The 20,348-nt window shown below is 38.4% G+C and overlaps 1 protein-coding gene across 1 annotated transcript in view; it reads right to left on the reverse strand.

Moving 5' to 3' along the window:
• Window positions 1-1,018: 1,018 nt before the first annotated feature.
• LOC306885687 (ATP-dependent RNA helicase DHX15-like) overlaps window positions 1,019-20,348 on the reverse strand; it is a 40,562-nt gene continuing 21,232 nt past the window's right edge. The window contains exons 7-14 of the mRNA XM_079442379.1: window positions 14,829-14,915; window positions 14,404-14,553; window positions 14,060-14,168; window positions 7,532-7,723; window positions 5,515-5,637; window positions 3,816-4,006; window positions 2,137-2,306; window positions 1,019-2,025 (exon numbers count right to left, since the gene is read on the reverse strand). Of these exons, the coding sequence (XP_079298505.1) occupies window positions 1,908-2,025; window positions 2,137-2,306; window positions 3,816-4,006; window positions 5,515-5,637; window positions 7,532-7,723; window positions 14,060-14,168; window positions 14,404-14,553; window positions 14,829-14,915 (1,140 nt within the window). The 3' untranslated portion in view covers window positions 1,019-1,907. The remainder of the gene's footprint in view (window positions 2,026-2,136; window positions 2,307-3,815; window positions 4,007-5,514; window positions 5,638-7,531; window positions 7,724-14,059; window positions 14,169-14,403; window positions 14,554-14,828; window positions 14,916-20,348) is intronic.

A 20,348-nucleotide genomic window follows, 5' to 3' on the forward strand; every position in this document is an offset into this window, starting at 1 on the left:
GGATGGATGGGGCCATATATTGTGAGATTTTGGGCAACAACCTCCTTCCCTCAGTAAGAGCACTGAAGATGGCTCGTGGCTGGGTCTTCAAGCATTAAATGACCCCAAACACACAGCAAGGGCAAGTAAGGAGTGGCTCCGTAAGAAGCATTTCAAGGCCCTGGAGTGGCTTAGCCAGTCTCCAGACCTGAACCCAATAGAAAATCTATGGAGGGAGCTGAAACTCTGTGTTGCCCAGCGACAGCCCCAAAACCTGAGAGATCTAGAGAAGACCTGTATGGAGGAATGGGCCAAAATCCCTGCTGCAGTGTGTGCAAACCTGGTCAAGAACTACAGGAAACATCTGACCTCTGTAATTGTAAACAAAGGTTTCTGTACCAAATATTAAGTTCTATTTTTATATTGTATCAAACACTTATTTCATGCAATAAAATGGAAATTCATTATTCAAAAATCATACAATGTGAATGGATTTTTTTTTATATTCTGTCTCACAGTTGAGGTGTACCTATGATGAAAGTTACAGATCTCTCCATTCTTTTTAAGTGGGAAAACTTGAAAAATCGACAGTGTATCAAATACTTATTTGCCCCACTGTATACGATCCATAAAGTTGCAAAGATTAAAGTCCAAAACCCAAAGATATATTCTTTATAAAAGTTAAGACTCATCCACGCCTTCCTAAAACACCTCATTTAAACATGCCCCCACATATCTACGTCACGGTGTGGGAAGATTTGCATAACACCACCCAAATGTTTACACAGAGAAAAAAGGTGTAACTTTTCTTACTGTAGTATTGTAGACGCCGCCGTAATGTCGTGGAGAAGCTGTGCGTTTCCAAATATGGTAAGGGGCGTAACATTTCAGTCACACGCTTGAGGTATTTGGCCAATCACAGTGCACTGGATAGCTGGCCAATGAGAGCACACCACGCTTTTCAGAACGAGCTTTGTAAAAATTGTCAAGTTTCAGAAAGGCAGGGCAGAGAGGAGCAAAAATGTGCGGTGTGGAGGTAATCTTAAACCACGTAAATACATTGCATTACACCAAATACATAAAATAATGTTATTTTCAGCATCGTCATCTGACCCCTTTAAGTATTTCTTCAACCAGTATTTAGAAATCAGAAAAAAAAAAAAAAAAAAAGGAAACTGCAGGAATCCCAAATTGGGTGAATATGATTTAAAAAAAAAAAAAAAAAAAAAAAAAAAGCGGTTAAACATGCAATTAACCTTATAAATGAACATTAACATGACTGCCCTCATCTCAACCCTAACAAAGATGACCATTCTTGTACTACTTCATTAATTTAAGCAATTTACAGAAATAACGGCTGAACAGAACTTACATTCAGTATCTCTCTAACTAAACTAATAATAAACATACTATGCTATTTTATTTTATTTAACTCCTAAGCTGTGAATGCATTTGTGCAATTTAGGGCCTCCTTGCAAGTCAACTATTTGTATAACAGAGTCAACAAAAAGAATGAACTTGAGCATGACTGATATCAAGGTCATTTATTATTGAAGTAAAAGCTCCTTTACAGAATAAACAGGGACTTTTCTACTCAATAACATAGCAGGAAGTTCTCAATGTCGATAAGGAATGTCAACATCCACATGCAAAAACAGTTGATGGTGTTTATCCCTGTTAAGCATTTGCTCCCAACCAATCCTTAGTGCCTAGAGTGACCAATTAAACGATATGCTTTCACCAGGTGCCAAAACACACGGCAGAGGCGGGAGCAAAGAGTTATAAAAAAATAATTATATCTTGATGACAAATTAAAACAGAAAATGAAACACAGACGGAAACCTAAATGTCGATGTGTGATGTACAACTTCATAAGCATTGCACAGCGCATAATTCAAAACATACAGTCCTTACACCGTTGTGCAGGTTTAGTATTGAGAATACTCCTTGGTTTGAAGTTTAGCGATGATGCGCTCCAGTTGCCTCTTAGCCTCGCATTGAGGGAAGTTGCCCATTTCGTAGTACTGAGGGGCGACTTTCACCAGCCTGAAGGATGAAGATACACAGAATGTTTGCTTGGTTTTTTCTTTCTTTGTTGCAGAAGCATTTGCCAACAACGCACAAACAAATTCAATGCATTTGCATGTTTCAGCTTACCATTCGGGCTTGATATCAGTGCAGGTGCGGATGTAGTTCTTGGTGGTCAGCACAAACTCGTTATAGAGAACCCACTCGGGCTTGTGGTCCAGTACGGTGGAAGGGTGCAACTGGACCACCTGGTTGTCCTTCACCGTGAGATAGTGGCCGGTGCGCTCCAGGTGAGCAACCTGATAACACCAGAGACGCAAATTAACAAATAAATCAACCACAAGCTAACCAAACGCGCACACGGCAGTTTCTTCAGATGCCGTAAGGATGTCGAGATTAACCTGGGCAATCAGTCTCAATAAACGGCCGACTCAAACAGAGACGCTGGCAATAGAGCGCCCGGTAATTCATACACTAAGGCGCAAATTTGTCTCACCGGTAAAGGTTAATGTTGACAAATATTTCAATATTAATGGAGTAATTCAACTAGTCAGGTCACTTGTTTCGGGAACCCCCTCCAGGAGAGCGACTCGATAAAAACGTCATTTATTTTCGCTACGCCAGACCAAATTTGCCTCGATTTCTTGTGTGCGTTTAAACGGTCACACTTTGATAAAAAGCCATGCATTATATTAGCAAGCTTCAGTGATCCTGTATCCCCAACAGACACAGTAACTTTTAATTCAGACAGAGGAGAATAAAGGGAGAAATCAAGCTTTGCTTTAAAACTAAATGTATTTTAGTTTAGGATTAAGAAAAATACAGTGGACTAAGAATGAACTAAAGTGATACGATCACTCAAGGCTGTTTTATTATAATATATTCATGGTCAGAGGGTGTTACGGTCTTGACAACCCTTCCGCTGAGACTGTATTAACAATACAGAATTGCTGATTCGACTACATTACAAAAAAAAAAAAAAGTAGTGTAGGATTTTCTTTGAAACCATTTTCACTCAGAAATGGCTAAAAATAGTATGTTTAAACTATGGAATAAAAAAAATAAAGGTAAATCACTAACTTTTACTCTTTGCAATTTTGAGTATATCTCACAAATCTTATTTTTTTGTCTTGCAATACCCTAAAAAGCCACAAAAGCAAGATTTTTTTCAGAATAAAAAAAAAAAAAAAAAAGTCAGAATAGTTAGAGAAAGAAGTCAACTAATTTTATTTTATGGCAAAAAAAAAAAAAAGAATTGTAAGACAAAACACTCTGTATTACAAGATATCTGACTTTTCTCATAACTTCACTTCAAGAAAAACTTCAAAATTGTGAGATGAAGTTGCAATTACCTTTTTTATTTACTTTATTTTTAAGTTTTATCTCAAAATTGACTTTTTTTCTAAGAATTACAAGAAACAAAAGTCCAAATTGTGTGAGATCAGCATCCAGAATGTTTTATATTACTGTCTTCAGGCAAACTCTACAGGGTATAACCACAGACAGTGCATATTTATCAAGATCAGTTCAGGCGACCCACAAGGCCACATCCATTTTCTGTTGATATGCCAACACATTATGTTTTAAGCCTCTGGGTTGAGGACATTTCCACAGGATAAAGAGAGGAATATCGCAACGAACATTACAATTTACCATAAAGCACATCTCTGTGCACAATAACATTGAGGGAGATCTAAAATTGGACACATTACAGATGTTCAAAACACTCTGAATCAAAACCTTGGCAGGACTTAAGCTTACTGGGTTGTTTTTTTTTGTTCAATAATTGATATTTTTGGCAAACGCACCTGCATGAAGAAGCCTGTGACGAGAGCGCGGCGGATGTTGATGTAATAGTCTCGGCTGGTGAACTCTGTGCTGCGTCGCGGCAGGTTGAAGCGGTCCATGATGCGTGAGAGCTGCTGCCGCACGTTATCAGCCGACATCAGCGAGCGGTAGTTAACGAAGTTATCATAGCACCACTGCACCGCCTCGTGGTCTTCAAACAGGAGGGTTAAACATTAAAACCAGCTTAAGAGCAACAACCAAGCAGATCTGAACTCTGACCAGCACTGCAAAATCTACAAATTTACACTAAATATGCTGCTTAATAACAAAAACTCATTGATTTAAAATGCTGCTTCAAGGTGAAGTGTGTAATTTCTGCAGGAAAAAAAAAAAAAAAAGCAGGTCTCCTAAACACTTCTCCACTTAAGATGTTCAAACTAAAAGCACTTCAAAACCAAAGTGTTTATGATTTTGAAGGAATCAACCTTCAAATGGCTTGCTTGTAATTGTCCATCGACATTAGCTAGACAACACTGACAAAAATCACACACTTCACTTTTTACGTTGACATTAGCTAGACAACATTGAAAAAAAAAAAAAAAAACTATGCATTTCACTTTTTAAATTCACAGAAATGTATCCATACAGTGCAACAATGACAGAACAATGCAAAAGTAATATACGATATTAAGTTACTTTATTGCAGTAAAGTTAGTTACTGGAACTAAGAATGCAAGAAATAGTGATATCGATACCATACCGGCTATAGGCCCATGCTGTTATTTAGCTGGAAGAAATGCATTCCTTAGAGAATCAGCATAGTATAAAGCAATTAAACACCTAATTTTCACAAAAAGTTGGTAAAAACTGTACATAACAGTAGAAGACTCTCTAAAATGTATTACAAAAGACAGTACAGGTCAGGAAAAAACAAACAAACATTCACATTAACTCGTTTCTTTATTTCTACATGTCTAGTGATGTCCTGGAGTTTTCAAAATGCATAGTTTAGACCATTTTTGTAAGAGTGTAAAACTAACTATGGCTCCATATCAAACTATAAAAGTTATTTTTAGTAGCTTAAGATTAATTACTACATTGTGTTTAAAATATGCTTTGATATGAATATTACTGTTAATTGGTCATAATGAAATTTCGTAATTTTCAAGACTCCATCTCTATTAACTTATCTAAGGATTAATACAGACTTTTTTCTATAGCACCATTCAAAATAAATGTTAATCTGCTATATTGTGTTGATACATTTCTTTTGAATGGTGCTATAGAAAAAAAGTCTGTATTATTAAAAATTGTGATGTGCAAATTTTTTTGCAGCGACAAATCAAAATACTTTAACATGAAACTTGTCAGCCTCGCATCAACATCCTCTCCTGACTGTTAGCATGCTTCATATGAGGACCGACTGCTAGATAAAACCAGTGAGGTGTGAGAAACCCCATGGGAGTTTGGGAGAAAATATGGAAGCTGACGTGACGAATGAACTGCACGCAAGTCGCTGTGCCTTTCAGAACAGTTTTAATAGCACGCTGCCTCACAGGCACCGATTTTGATGAAACAAATTACGATTTTTGGCCACCTACAAAAACAACCTAAAATTAGTTGTAATAGATTTAGGCAATTAGGCTAATTAAAAACGGGTGGAGGGAGTCATCTCACATGGGTACAAGATGCTAGTGTGTGTGTGTCATGTATACATACTCTGTTTGAAGGCGTGGTAGACGTTGAGCAAGGTCAGGTGGTCCCCGTCGATGTGGGCGAACCTCATTTTGGACTCGTCGGCTGCCTTCTTAGCTTCGGTGGGCCGCACAAAGCACTGTGGGACTAAACAAGGTTGGTATGGGCCCCAACATAGCCGCCCATAGGGATGAGTCAAGCGTTCACCCAGACAGGACACAAGGCCTAGTTCTGAGGCTAGAGCACGGCACAGGATACGCTACACCAAATGGTAGGATGGGGTGGGGGAAGAGATGCTTCTCTCAGCTTTTGATTTGCCTTTCTGGAAGAGAGGAACGGCGGCTGCGCAAATAAAGTTACACTTGAGGTCTGATATTCTCCTGGGAGTCACTCGATTGACGTTACGCGTGTTCATTTACAATACATGCCCTCAAAATATTTAGGCCTGACTTTAGGATTTATGCATCTGAATTGCACAATTTTAGTGTGTTTAAGGAAATTGTGAAGTCATAATCCACTTGTTAGGTCATGACGCAAGGATTGCCGTTTCCGGGTCCAAGCCTCTACTCCTTTTATGTCAAAAATAATCTCTTAACAGCTGTTTGTGAGCACTAATTATTCAAATGATACATTTAAACCCATTCGCACAAGATAGCGATGTACCATTTCTACAAAAATAAGCAAGACTGTGTATTCAAAATAAATACTGTGTAAATAAACTGAATACAATTTATAAAGGTGCTGTATTTGTATTATGCCATGTCAGCAACAAGGCAATCTTCATGGCGAAAACAGAATAAATGAAGTCATAATTAAGATGATGATATGAGACATTTAAGGTTAACACTAGACCAAAAAAATTAAATACTTTCAGGAGATACTTTTTAAATGCATCAGTTAAACACACCTCTGAATAAAATCGTTACGAAGGATCTGTGAATCAAAACTTTTTTTTATAGTCTAATTGTACAATATTGTCGTATTCAAATATTTTATATAGTAATGTATATATAAAAATTAATAACCATTTATTTCAACAAGTTTGTCAATACAGATGCTCCATCCATTGCATCTGAAAGGTTCTCACAGGCACGCTTTGCGGTGACTTTGATTTTAGTTTAACTCACGAACACACCATTTTAACTATCCAATTAATTTACTGAGATGCATATTTGGCAATCATACATAAAACGGGCAAGAAACAAGTCAGATTTCTGCACTCTAATAACAGCATAGTTTATTAGGATTATTTAAATACTGTATGCAAATCTTTTCAAAATGGGTTTATTTAAATTGCTTAGAATCACCTGCAAACTATTACATTTATTCAATTTGAATACATAAACATGGTTAACATTTGGCTAGCTGCTGAACAAGCAATATTCAATTAGCTGATATGTAGGAGATTGAAACAAATTGGATTTATTGATAAATATATAAATCTGGTTACTCTGACAAATTTGCAACATATTAAGTTTATAGACAGAAATTCTACAAGCAATTCAAAAACATGAATCTTAAATTTAGACCTAAATATTTTTTCAGTGTAATTAGGAATAAGTGAGGTTCAAATGTTTACGAGTTTGGATAATACTGGATCCGATCTGAAGCCTAGCATTGTTTGAAGGTTTACTCGGATCAGATCAGACTGATGGACCTCTTAAGCACTAGTAAGCGATCATATCCTGTGTTCTTCTCTCCCCCACCCCTCTGCATCAGACATTTAATAGCTTCAAGCGCCATTCTGATTTGGCAGTCTTACAGTGTGACACATTAAGAGACTGGACTGTTTGTGAGCACTTCCTCTGAGAGTCGTTCTAGATAATGGCTTCAGCCAAGCAGCTAAACGCAAAAGCAGACTGTTTGTTTATGCAACCATTACGATTAACTTGGTTGGCAACTTGAAATTGTGCATAAGTAGACAAAACAGAAGATTACAATTTTTTGCTCTGCTAATTGATAATGAGTGAGCTACAAAGAATTAATATTTCATAGTCCATTAGACTACTCTAAGGGTCATGTGTATGTGAGCATGTACTACCTGATAGCATTGCGGTGATGGACAGGATCTCATTGGAGCAGTTGAAGTCGCAGCTGGCGATGACCATCTTGGCCAGCTGGGGGTCGAGAGGGAACTCCGCCATCATGGAGCCCAGCTCCGTCAGGTCACCGTCGTCATTCAGCGCCGCCAGATAGTTCAATAGCTCCAGGGCTCGCATCAGGGTCTCAGGAGCTGGCAGAAACAATATATTATGATGCATGAAATTGAAATGTGAAACTAAACCGGAAAATACTACGGGAGCTTACGGGCATTCAGAGTGAGGGCGTGTAATATTGGGGGGGATTTTTTTTTGGGGGGGGGGTGAAATTGTCGAAGACAAAAAGTTAGACAATATTTTGTTTAGTAGTGTGTTTAGTGAGTGTTTGTGCTGGTTTAGGCCTGTTGTGGGGCCTGGCCCCCCTACCCTTATTTAAAATGTCATTTTCTGTCAATTTGTCACATTTAATTAAAATTAATAATTATTACAAAATTAAATAAATTAAAGTTACCGCTGAGCACATGCACTCAACAACTTTGGTCGACCATGACGAGGCCTGTTCTGAGTGGAACCTGTCCTGTTAAACCTCTGTATGGTCTTGGCCACCGTGCTGCAGCTCAGTTTCAGGGTCTTGGCAATCTTCTTATAGCCTACGCCATCTTTATGTAGATCAGTCCTTTTTTTCAGATCCTCAGAGAGTTCTTTGCCATAAGGTGCCATGTTGAACTTCCAGTGACCAGTATGAGAGAGTGAGAGCGATAACACCAAATCTAACACACCTGCTCCCCATTCACACCTGAGACCTTGTAACACTAACGAGTCACATGACACCGGGGAGAGAAAACGGCTAATTGGGCCCCAATTTGGACATATTCAGTTAGGGGTGTACTCACTTTTGTGGCCAGCGGTTTAGATATTAATGGCTGTGTGTTGAGTTATTTTGAGGGGACAGCAAATTTACACTGCTATACAAGCTGTACACTCACTACTTTACATTGTAGCAATGTGTCATTTCTTCAGTGTTGTCACATGAAAAGATATAATAAGATATTTACAAAAATGTGAGGGGTGTAAACACTTCTGAGATGCTGTAGTTTTATAAATGGTCTTGTTTAATTTTGTATTAAGTGAGCAAGACTGTCCCAACTTTAGGCCCTTAACAAACACTAAATTCACACTTTAGAGCAGTATTACAGGCTAAGATTATCCCACTACTCCCATATAATGAAATCACGAGATTGAGGAAAACTTCTGAGAGCAATATATAATTTGGTAGTAAAATGTAAAGTGTTGCACATTGTATTGGTTCAGAGATGAGCATGTGAATTTTGTAAAATGTTTGCAACTGCTTATCACTTAAAGCACCATAATTAAACTGTCTTACAGGAACATCTGAAAAGACATCTAGAAGTGCAAAGTAGTGAAAATCAAAAGGTTACAAAAGCTCTTGCATTTTTACACCAATATGTTGTTGTCTCTCTCATTGGGTAAATCAAAGGTATTACACACACTTGCATCCTTCACACTCACTTTGGCCAAATACAGGTAGACAAGTGGTCAAGCGCAAAGACCGCAAGTGTAGGTATTGATTACACATTTTTATAAATGTGTATTGAATTATTCACACAAACAATGTTCAAATATGCAGATTCATTCAGTAAAAAGCACTGCTTTCTTTACCAATTTTTGTTGGCTTTCTAACTGTATTGCAATAAATTTCATAACGGCAAAAGCGTGGACATTCGAGGTGTTTTGGTTTGATTTTTGCAAAGTGACATATTCAATGTTGGCTCACACATTGTTAAAACATCCATTAACATTGTAGACGACATCACACACTGAGTGTTTTTTAGTTTGATTTTTCAAATCTAACCCCAAGCATGAGGAAAAAGTAACTGTGATACTTTATTTACAAAAATGCACATAAAAGCCATTTTCTTGCAGTGAAAACATTGTGTCTGTGGTCTCCTGGACAACTAGCTTTTAATTCAAGACAAAGGGGGCTAATTTTTCATCTGACATGCAAGCAGTTCCAAACAGCAGTGCCACTAATTCAATTATAGGGAGGAACCTCTACTTAATGCATCAACACTAGTCACACACCAACAAATTCAATTACTGACCTTTGGCTCTAGAGAGTTTGGCTCTAATGACCAGTTGCATTTTAACTGAAAATTAGCATTGCCTAAGGTTTGGAGGAGTTTGCTGAATAGGATGAAAGACTGTGGCTGTCTTTATCAATGAGTCAGGAAAACTTCATTTAAAAAAAAGTGCAGTAGTCAGTCTGTTATTATGAATGAGTATTGATCTGGTTTATCAGACATACTTTTTCTATTTGTTTTGAAAGGATGTTGCATTAATCGTGCTAAAGTAATACGTTTGAGGCAAAAATTAAGTATAGGTGCCATGCAGTGAACCCAGCTGGAAAAAGTAATTTATACATGTGGACAACACATCAGAAATAAACTAAAGCAGGGAACGTGCCAATGTGTTAACTGAAGGCAAAATCAATGAGAGAAAGCTAAAGGTGTTTTAAAGTGAAGAAAGTATAAGCAAGCATTTGGCAAATGGATTCCACTGGCTTCATCCAGCAATACAAATCCCTGCTGTTTTTTCATTTGCGTGTCTGACTGAGTGCATCCAAGTTATTTCTATCTTTTGCTGAAGTGTGTCAGTAGAAAATATCAGTTTACATTTCCAAACATTCATTTTGCCATTAATTGTAATAATGCAGTGAGATTTTTGTTTGCTCCACACAGAGATCTGATCATCATCCAGTCTGTCTGGAGTGACATGAAGAAACAGAACAAACTGACAGACTAAATCCAGAAGAACGTCTCTAAGATGCTTCAAGAAACCTCGCTGAAAAGCTAAAGTACTGTTAAACGTTTTAGGCACTTGTGTACAAATGCTGTAAAATGAGGATGCTGTCAAAATGTCATAAATAGATTTTCTTTATCAATTAACTTCTATTAACTAAATTAAAATCAGCATTTGGTGTGACCATCCTTTGCGTTTAAAGCAGCTTTTGCCCTCGGTGCACTTGAGCATAGTTTTTCAGAAAATTTAGGTTTCTTGAAGCGTCTTGGAGAAGTTCTTCTGGATTTACTCTGTCTCAGTTAGTTCTGTTTCTTCATGTCACTCCAGACAGACTGGATGATGATCAGATCTCTGTGTGGAGCTCTGGCTGCTGTCACAAAAATCTCACTGGATTAATACAACTAATGGCAAAATGAATGTTTGGAAATATAAATTGATATATCCTACTGACACACTACAGCAAAAGATAGAAATAACTGACTTAAAACCATTTTTAAGCTGGTGAAAATACTATCGTTCTATTAATTTTGGCCAGCACTGTGTGTGTGTGTGTGTGTGTGTGTGTATGTATTTAACCCTTTTAAGACATTTCAGAACAAATGCATAAATACTGAATACCATCTCCCTTTTATATTACCCATCTATAAATTTACTTAGAACGAAAAGTGCAGTGTGACCACCCCTTAACATACCGTTGCATTTGACTACCTATTGACTTCCATTCATACACATGCGAAAGCGTCAGACTGGAAACGCAAGCCTTTGTGAAAAGTTTTGCATTTCGCTGCATTCCAAAGTTCAATCTTGGTGAACTCTGACCTGTGAATTCACTTCACGTGAAACCGTGTGACCAACAGCCGATCGACACGTCACAGCATGACCTCATAACTGAATTAAAAGAAGATTAAAACTGCAGTGCTACAAGACAGATTGCAGGAAAGCTCTGGAGTAGATTTGTTTGGAAGCTTTGGAGTAGACATCATTTGTTGTGTGTTGAATTTAAGTTTTTAAAAAGATGCTGCAGAGCATGACGTCAGATCACGACCGTTGCAAACAATTTCACATGCTCAAAGCCTAGTGTGATTTCTGCACAAGCTTCAACACTAAGGCAATTTTAGAGATCTTTTAAGGTCATGAACCTTTCTGAAAAGACGATGAGCCAATCACATGAAAAAGTTCCAGTCGTTACTATTCGACGATTACAAGTCTGGCCATCATGCACTTTTAATGAATGTCCACATCAGTCTTCATACAGCATAAAAGCAATTACACGATCAAAGCAAAGCCAGACTCTGAAATATCAGTCAGTTTAGGAAAGGCCGTGTCCGGATGCTTTTTTACCAAAGCTGCACCAGATACTCCGAAATGACCCGGACAAACTACGCATAACACTAAAAGAGCTAAATAGATTTTTGACATTTCGGAAGAAAATGTGAATATCAAGCATTTTTATAAAAATGTACTCAAACCAAAAAACATCTTGCCATTTTTACAGAAATACAGAAGTGTGTGTGTGTCTGTCTGTCTGTCAATTCAATTCAAATGAGCTTTATTGGCATGACTGTGTAACATATCACAATGTTGCCAAAGCAATAAGTATATTATACAAACATACAGATTAATAAAAAAGGGGAAAATAAACATATACATGTCCAACTTATCTCAATGAAAAAAGAAGAAAAAACAAGGAAAAAATAAATAACATTAAAATACAGAGTTATTGTAAATGGTAAAGAGGGTTCAGCCTTTGTACCTCATTTGATGGCAGGAGCACACATACTGCGCTGCCAGGTGGATGCACTTTTCCTTTCTCCCAATATATACGAGAGTGTCTCTGTGTTGCTCGTTTGCTGGAAGCACTATTTGTTTGAAATGGGCATCTCTGATGTGTTTATATTTGCTGCTCAGGTATGGCGCTAATTTATAATCAGCTTTTATACGGTGGAGGTAAGTTAATGTCTTTACTTGAGTTACTTTTTGTTGCCAATCATGAATGTATTCTTCCTGGGTTATTTTTTCAGTTTCTTTAACTTTTGAATGTTTACACCAAATTGTGGAATTGAGTTGATGTTTTTCCACTAAATAGTGTAAGGGGTCACTCTCTGGGTGTTTTTGCCGATGAGTGAAAGCACAGGGATGGTAGCCATCTGTGGCTGTGTCTGATAGATGGAAGCAGAACTTCGCTGCTCTCTTCTGGATTTCAGAGAGCAGAGGGAATCTGCCCAGTTCTGCCCTGCAGCCGAGATTTGGGGCGTTTCTGTAAATTCCCAAGATGTTTTTGCAGAACTCAAGGTAGAATATTTCAACAGGGTTTTTGTCCTGTGTTTCATAGTTTAGTTTAAATTTCACAGCCATAGAGAAGAATGGGTTTGATGATGCTGTCGAATATTTTCAGCCACAGTTTAATGGGTGGGTTGAATTTAAACAGGGGTCGTCTTATACTGTAAAAAGCCCTGCGTGCCTTATCTGTCAGATCTTTTATTGCAGTATTGAACTGACCAGAGGCTGAGATCGTCAGACCCAAATAATTATAACAGGTGCCATGATTAATAATTGTTCCCCCAAACTCATTTTTTGTCAGCAAGATGAGGCTTTTCTGAAAGATCATGATTTTTGACTTCTCCATGTTTATCGGTAAGGCCCAATCATTACTATACTTTTCCAAAATGGAGAGGCTTAGGTACAGCCCCTCTTCATGAAGCGACAGCAGCAGAAGATCGTCTGCATACAGGAGGCATTTGATTTCTCTGCCCCCGAGGGTCAGACCAGGACAAGAGGACTTATCAAGTGCTGATGCCAGTTCGTTAATATAGATATTAAATAGAGTCGGGCTGAGGCTGCAGCCTTGACGGACTCCTTTGGTCTGACTGAAATAATCAGTTCGTTTGTCATTGATTTTGACACAGCATTTGTTCCCGTTGTATGTGTCCTATGTTGTCATATGTCTTTCCTCCTATTCCACTTTGGATAGGTTTTAGGAAAAGTCCATTGTGCCATACCGAATCGAAGGCTTTTTGGAAATCAATGAAGCAGCCAAATATTTGTCCTTGTTTTGTCTGCTGAACGCATTTTTGTATGAGTGTGTAAATGTGCTCTGATGTTCTCTGTTTTGGCATAAATCCAATTTGACAGATGTTTAGAATTGTGTGTTCTTGAATGAACTGAACTAATCTGTCATTAATAAGAGCAGAATAGTTTTCCGAGGTTACTGCTGACTGTGATGCCTCTATAATTGTTTGGGTCGTACTTCTCACCTTGTTTAAAAATTGGAGTGATTCGATTTTCTTTCCAGATTTCAGTCAAGTGTCCTGATTTTAATACGAGATTGAATATTTTCAGAATAGCATCTTTCAATTTGGAGCTGCTATGTTTCAGCATCTCATTAGATATTCCATCCAAGCCACAGGATTTTTTTTTTATTTCTGTCTCTCTCTGTGCGTGTGTGTGAATAAATTCATCCCAATATGCCCTGAAAGAACGTACTCTTCGTAAAGAAAAAGTATATACTTTTAAGTGACGAGACGAGAAAGTGATGGTTTGTGTTTTTAATATGTACCTACTCAATATTAAAGGTTTTAAACTATGGTCATTTTTTATTGTTGTGTTAACTAACAGCTTTATCTCATTTTAATTGTCTTACTTTAGCAAAATCTTCTGCTGAAGTCTACTGCAGATATAAAGATTCATGAAAGAATTTACAAAACTCATACCTGGTGGGTCCATGAAGTCAAAGTGCACTAGGTCATCAATACCAAGCTTCTTGAGCTGTAGCACCACAGAGCCCAAATTCGACCTGAGAATCTCAGGGTATGTGTTGTCCTGACAGGAAAAGGGACGATACACAGAAAGAAAAAGAAAAATTTACATGGAAATTTGCCATATTCTTTGTAAAAACAGGGGGCTAGAAGTGACCATAAGTACTAAAGACTTGAAGGAAACAGGGTCATCTGCTGATCGACCAAAACACGTTCCAACCAATTTCACTGTTGTATAATAAAATCAGAACAAGTGCGCTTCCCAGATGTCTGCAGCAGTTATGATTGTTTTCACAAACCTGCATCTCAGTCTTGTAGGCCTTCTCGGTGTAGAGCCGGAAGCACTTTCCTGGGCGAGTACGTCCAGCACGACCGGCTCTCTGCTGGGCCGAAGCCTTACTAATAGCTGTTACGAGCAGCGACTCGACTCGAATGCGAGGGTTATACACCTGTGCAAGGAAAAGGAAAGAGCTGTGTGAATAATAAATGCACACCATTGCACCACAGCAATATGCCAAAGCGAAGCCATCCTTCATCTCTGACTGGACTACATGTATGACAGCAGCAGCTGGGCAAGGGAAATGTCAGCAGAATAAATAACTAGCTTTTCCATCTCGAGTCGCTGTCAGAGCCCCGCCACTGGGTTTATCTGGGGATTTCAGAGTCAAGAGAAACAGATGATGGGGCGAGATTAGACAAGTGAGGCAGAGGAGAGAAGACTAACCTTTTGCTTGGCAAAGCCAGGATCAATTACAAACACCACGCCATCGATGGTAAGGGACGTCTCAGCGATGTTTGTAGAAACCACAATCTATGGGAGCAGAAACAATACGATCAAGAGATCAAACTGACCAGACAGCTTTTATCACACACAAAAAAAGCACCTTAAAAATGAACAAAACAGCCCATCCTCAATTCTCTAAAACACAAACTATACTTCGCTTTTGTATGTGTACACTAGCGTATGCATAAAGTCAAACTTTTACTCTTTTCAAAGTATACTCCATTTGCTAGCGGTTTACACATGCACTCTAGAAAGCTTTTTCTTTTCCTTTTATAATAATCAGATTACAGTAATTTTTCATGGATTACATGATTACATATTCACACAATGGCAGTAAATCATTCATAATTTATTGATTCTCCCTAATTCTTCTTTTAAATGGATTCCCAAACATTGTTCTCAGCCAAAACTACTTTGACAGGAAATATTTTCTTGAAAGTCAAGTCACCTTTATATAGCGTTTTAACAATACAGATTGTGTCAAAGCAGCTTTACAGTATCAAATAGGAAAATAGTGTCAATAATGCAAAAAGACAATAGTGAACACTCAATTTTCAGTAAAAGGCAGTTTATTATTGAATTCAGTGATGTCATCTGTGCAATCAATTCGATTATGTTGCTGGAAATTAAGTGTCCCCAACTAAGCAAGCCATAGGCGACAGCGGCAAGGAACCAAAACACTATCGGTAGAGAAATATCTCGAAGGAAGTAATTCATCAACATTTTCATTAATGCTCACATCGAAATGCAGGTAAACAAGTTAAATATTTCTGGTTTTGGTAGCTTTTCATCAACTCACAAACCCACTGCAGTTCTCATATTAAGCCTAGTTTGGGAAACCCTGGCTTAATGCAATGTTTAATGCATTTTACGATGTTGAAATAAAAAGGAGGGAAAATGTTTTCTTTCGCTTTGCTTTTTTTATATCAATATTATACGTTCAATGGGAAGTTTAAAATAAATTAGATAAAATAGTAATCTAAAAAGCAGTCAGAATAAATTACTTAAAACGAGTAACCTGGATTAATCAAATCAAAATGATTACAGACTCAAGGTCCAAATAAAAAAAAAAAAAGACAATAGGACACATATACAACCCATAGCTACCACACACACAATAAAGAGAGTTACAAAATACAGCAATACCAATGTCTCCACAGCTTTGACTGATACGGTGTCGTACTAACCTTATATTTGATTACATTACTAGCTGCAGTTTTCATTAATGTTGTCAAACGCACCGACTTTGGTACCAGTCGGTACTGCAATTTTAAAAACGTCCATTTCCCGCTAACATTTGAGCGCTGTTGGCCCATCAGCAGTGTTTAAGAATCAAATGTTAGCGGGAAAATTGCAGTTTGTAAGTATTCTGCCCAGCTCTGGTTGCCACCTTGTGGAACAACTGATTAGTAGGGCTGTGCATCACCAGGAAATTCATGATACGATACGGGAATGCACAAAACTTCACCTCAGAAGAATTTAGTAAAACAGCTGTTTATTAAACACGGCATACTATAGGGCCATTGCTAACTATAGGCAGAGCAGGCAGTTGACCTCTGCTTTATAAAGGGCCTCCATAACTGTACCACAGTACACTACAGGTAATGGCATGCGTTTCATTTTTACATTGGGCCCTCCCCACCAGGTACAATATTCTGATTGTCTGCATCTTGTTTTAGGCCCATAAATAATAATGTACTCGTTCTAATAAATTTATATTGTAATGTACTCATTCTAATACATAAAACCATCTTAACATTACTGGTAGGTTATTGCACATATCAACTCACTCTCTACTTTTAAAAAATAAAAATAAAGATTAGAAGAGTTCTTTTTAGCGCTGCAATTTTTATCAATAAAATAGCTTGATCGCTGAAGCGCTACATCATCTTTCTCAACAAGGAGCTGGTAACATCATTGTTTCTAAAGAAATTAAAGCCAAAGCTTCACTATTAATAGAGAAACGTGGCAAAACAGTGGTAATTCATACATAGTCTCTCTCTCTCATAAATTAACACTTTTCTGAGAATAGAATATTGAAGTGGAGATCGCTAAACTGTAAGCTAACCGGTGTTTTCAGAAAGCAAGCATGTTTATCCACACAGTGGCGAGAGCGTGCATGCACATGGTTGCCAGGTTGACAAAGATAAGTAACATACTTATCAGATATTTCCGCATTGCACAAGTGGGAAGCTCTGTTTCGGCGATTACTTCTCTTTATATCAGGCAACCCCTTGTTGTAGCCTACATGTTATGCTCTATTCATTATTTTTTGCACACGTGCCACAATATCGATACAGGGCCAGCTGTATCAATACTCGTATCATCAAATCTCTGTGACGATAAATCGTTGTATCGAACACCGCACTACTGATTTAATGTGCATGTGAGACCTTTACATACAAAGTACATGCGGTTACAAAAATCGAGTGGTGCGATTACAGTACGCACATAGTATTCTGTTACAAAATTTGCATCTCGCGCACTGTATGCTGACCCTCACATACGAGCAAAAACCGAAGTATACTTTGGGCTTTAGATATTTCTGCATTCTAGACATGGCTCAGGTCCATTTATTTTTCTGCCACACTTCAAAAGATGCAAGTTGCACAATTTGAGCCATCATTCATGCTAGTTGCACAAGTGGGAGGAAGAAAGTAATGTTGAATATTTAGCCTAATGGGTTTATTCAAATCTCTAGCCACTCTCTACAACAGCAGGGTGGCTTTTTTTTTAGCACATTTCATTGGTGATTAGACAGTTCTGCACTGCTCTGGGCAAACCAAAAATCAAATTAAAAAGGAAAAAGTTCTGTGGTAGCAGGAGAGGGGTGAAAAAAAAAGACAAAACAAAAATCAGTGGGAATTAAATCCTGAAAGACACTTCAGTGAGATGTCGCAAGCTGGAAGACTAATACAACCCAACAGGGGAGTAAGGCAACAGTTGCTGCAATCAAGTCAAATTGGGAGTATGCTGGCTGAGCCGGACTGCTTTCCACCGAGCAGCCCGTCCAGACACATTACTACTGCTCTTTTTGGCGGCAAGATTCATGTCTGTGCACAGCATGCAGCCATCTTCCCCTCCCTAGAGAAGCCCACCTCTAAGAAACTCTATTATTCATGCCACGTCTCGCTCCTTCACTCTCTCTCTGTCCCTTCACAGTACAGGTGGCCTTCATCATGTGTGCTAGTGACATATTAAATCATCTTTGAGCTAGAGACTGTGGACCGTCTTTGATACACTGAGATGACAGTGTCCGAGAAGCTTCGGAAGAGCTTTATAACATTGCATAGGTAAGGGGGGTTGCTTACTGGCCCAAGTCAAAAGAGCCAAATGCTGGTCATGAATCACAGGACGAGAAACGTCAATCCGAGTCAAATCAGAGGTAGGACAGAGTCTCTCGATAATTTAAAGGTTTGCTTTATGTGGTGTCCCAGAAAAAATGAGCAGCCAACAGAGCTATAGCTGGATGTCATCGATGGACAGAGAACGGTGAACGTGTGACAGTGCGTTCACACCAGACACGACTTGCACGAATAAATCCCGCTATTCGCGCGTAGTTGGACACTTGAACATTGAGTTTACTCGCTTCATTCGTGTGTGAAATTCGCTTCACAACATTTCGTCTCGTTGCGAAATGGCTGACATGGATTTTGTTGAGAGGGTAGTTGCACTTTATGTGCTATGGAAACACTGGACGTGTGTATTTCAGCCGAGAATGTAGTTGTTTAAAACTCAAATCTGTGGTTTATTTATAAAAACAGCGCCTATTTGAAAATGTGCTTCGCTGATTTCGGAGCCGTGAGCTCCAGGCGATCACCGGGCGCTCGTGCTCATGTATCCCGAAGAGAGGAGATATAATTAGTTTTGGGTAAATCTAACAGGTAATCTTTGGTCTATTGTACAGATCCGGGTATCCACATACAGCGGCAATGATTTTGTCCTCTATTGTCGTTTCAGATTTCTGCCTCTGCTCGTAATCACGTCACTACTAGAGCAAGCTCCTGATTGGTTAACGTGGCGCGAATATCCGCCAAAGTTCAGATTTTTCAACTTGCGCGATTTGCCCGAAACGCTCAATTCACGCCGCCTCATTCGCGTGAATCCCGCCGCAGGATGTCTATTCGCATCTTTGCATTGACTTTCCATGTAAATCACTCGCGCTTAACGCTTCATTCGTGTCTGTTGTGAACGCACCATGAGGCTCAAATTTACAGATAACAATGGTTTTGAATGTTTTTTGCATGCTATAAATTTAATGTAGCAAAAGCAGCTGCAGATCTTTTCTTAATTGTGACCTCTTAAATGTAGGGCGAGGGTTCTATGCATCGGTTGTTGATTGGATAGAGGCAGATCTGAATGTGAGCCTGCAGTCAATTGTAATGAAGGGATGGGGTTTAAACGAACTAAATGACTGGAAAAGTCTGGTATACGTCAACAAAAAGACTGCTGCTTCATTGGAAGATTGAGTTATGCCTTTTTGAGCAAAAACTGTAAAAGCAAAACAAATGCATGGATAAATCAATTGAAAAAGATCAATAACATGCATTTAGAAGATGATTAGGATAAATTGCCATTTCGTGCCAACTTAAGGTATAATATACTACATAAACTTCCTATATTAATTCTTAAGATTTGAAAAGCATCCTAATTGAAATAACAATGGTAACAAAATAAATAGGATTCCAAGTTAGGATGTTTATGTAATACAAGCACTGGTCCCCAAATATGCTTCCCTTGAAACAAATATAGAGAATTTTTCGAATATCTTACACAATTTGTGCTTTAATTCATGCCTACAGCAGAAACAAGCTCCAAAGTTTAATTAAATAGGTTAGGTTTATTTAAATACCCTAAGTGATTTGGCAAGCTCTACTAAAAAGTTTTTGTAATGTAAATTGAGTTTAATAAAACTTCCTGGCCCCTATTACTAACAGAAAACAAACTACATCTACATCTTTCATGTAATTCAGCCTCCTCAAATGCCTTTGAGGCATTTAAATCCTACTTTTATAAGTGGATTTCTCTTTAGCCACAAATGTTTGGCTTGGTTTGGTAATGCAGCAGAGGGTCTATTCATGGAGCCTTTGACCTGATGCAATTCAGCTGCTGAAAAGAATCATCTGCCTATGTATTCATGGAAAAGCTGGGAGAATACACTGAAAAAAGGCCATCTGGAGTCTAGAGACTGAGGGCCACGACCCAATGCCCACAGAGCGTGCTCTTAACAGACCACTGAATGACAGCGGGGTCCGGCGCGCTTCAGACACACGATAAAAAGAAATGAGGGTTCCTAACCAGTCTGCATCCTTTCAGAAAATAAGACCACCTGGGAAAGACCTTTGAGATGAAATATATTCCAGAGCGGTAGCCATGGAAATTATCGAAAGGTGAGCGCCATTGGAATGAATTGCACAGCAAAAACACTAAATGCATTACAAGTACTTAGTCATACTCATT

Source organism: Barbus barbus (assembly GCF_936440315.1).
Source record: "Barbus barbus genome assembly, chromosome: 1".
Taxonomy (NCBI): Eukaryota; Metazoa; Chordata; class Actinopteri; order Cypriniformes; family Cyprinidae; genus Barbus; species Barbus barbus.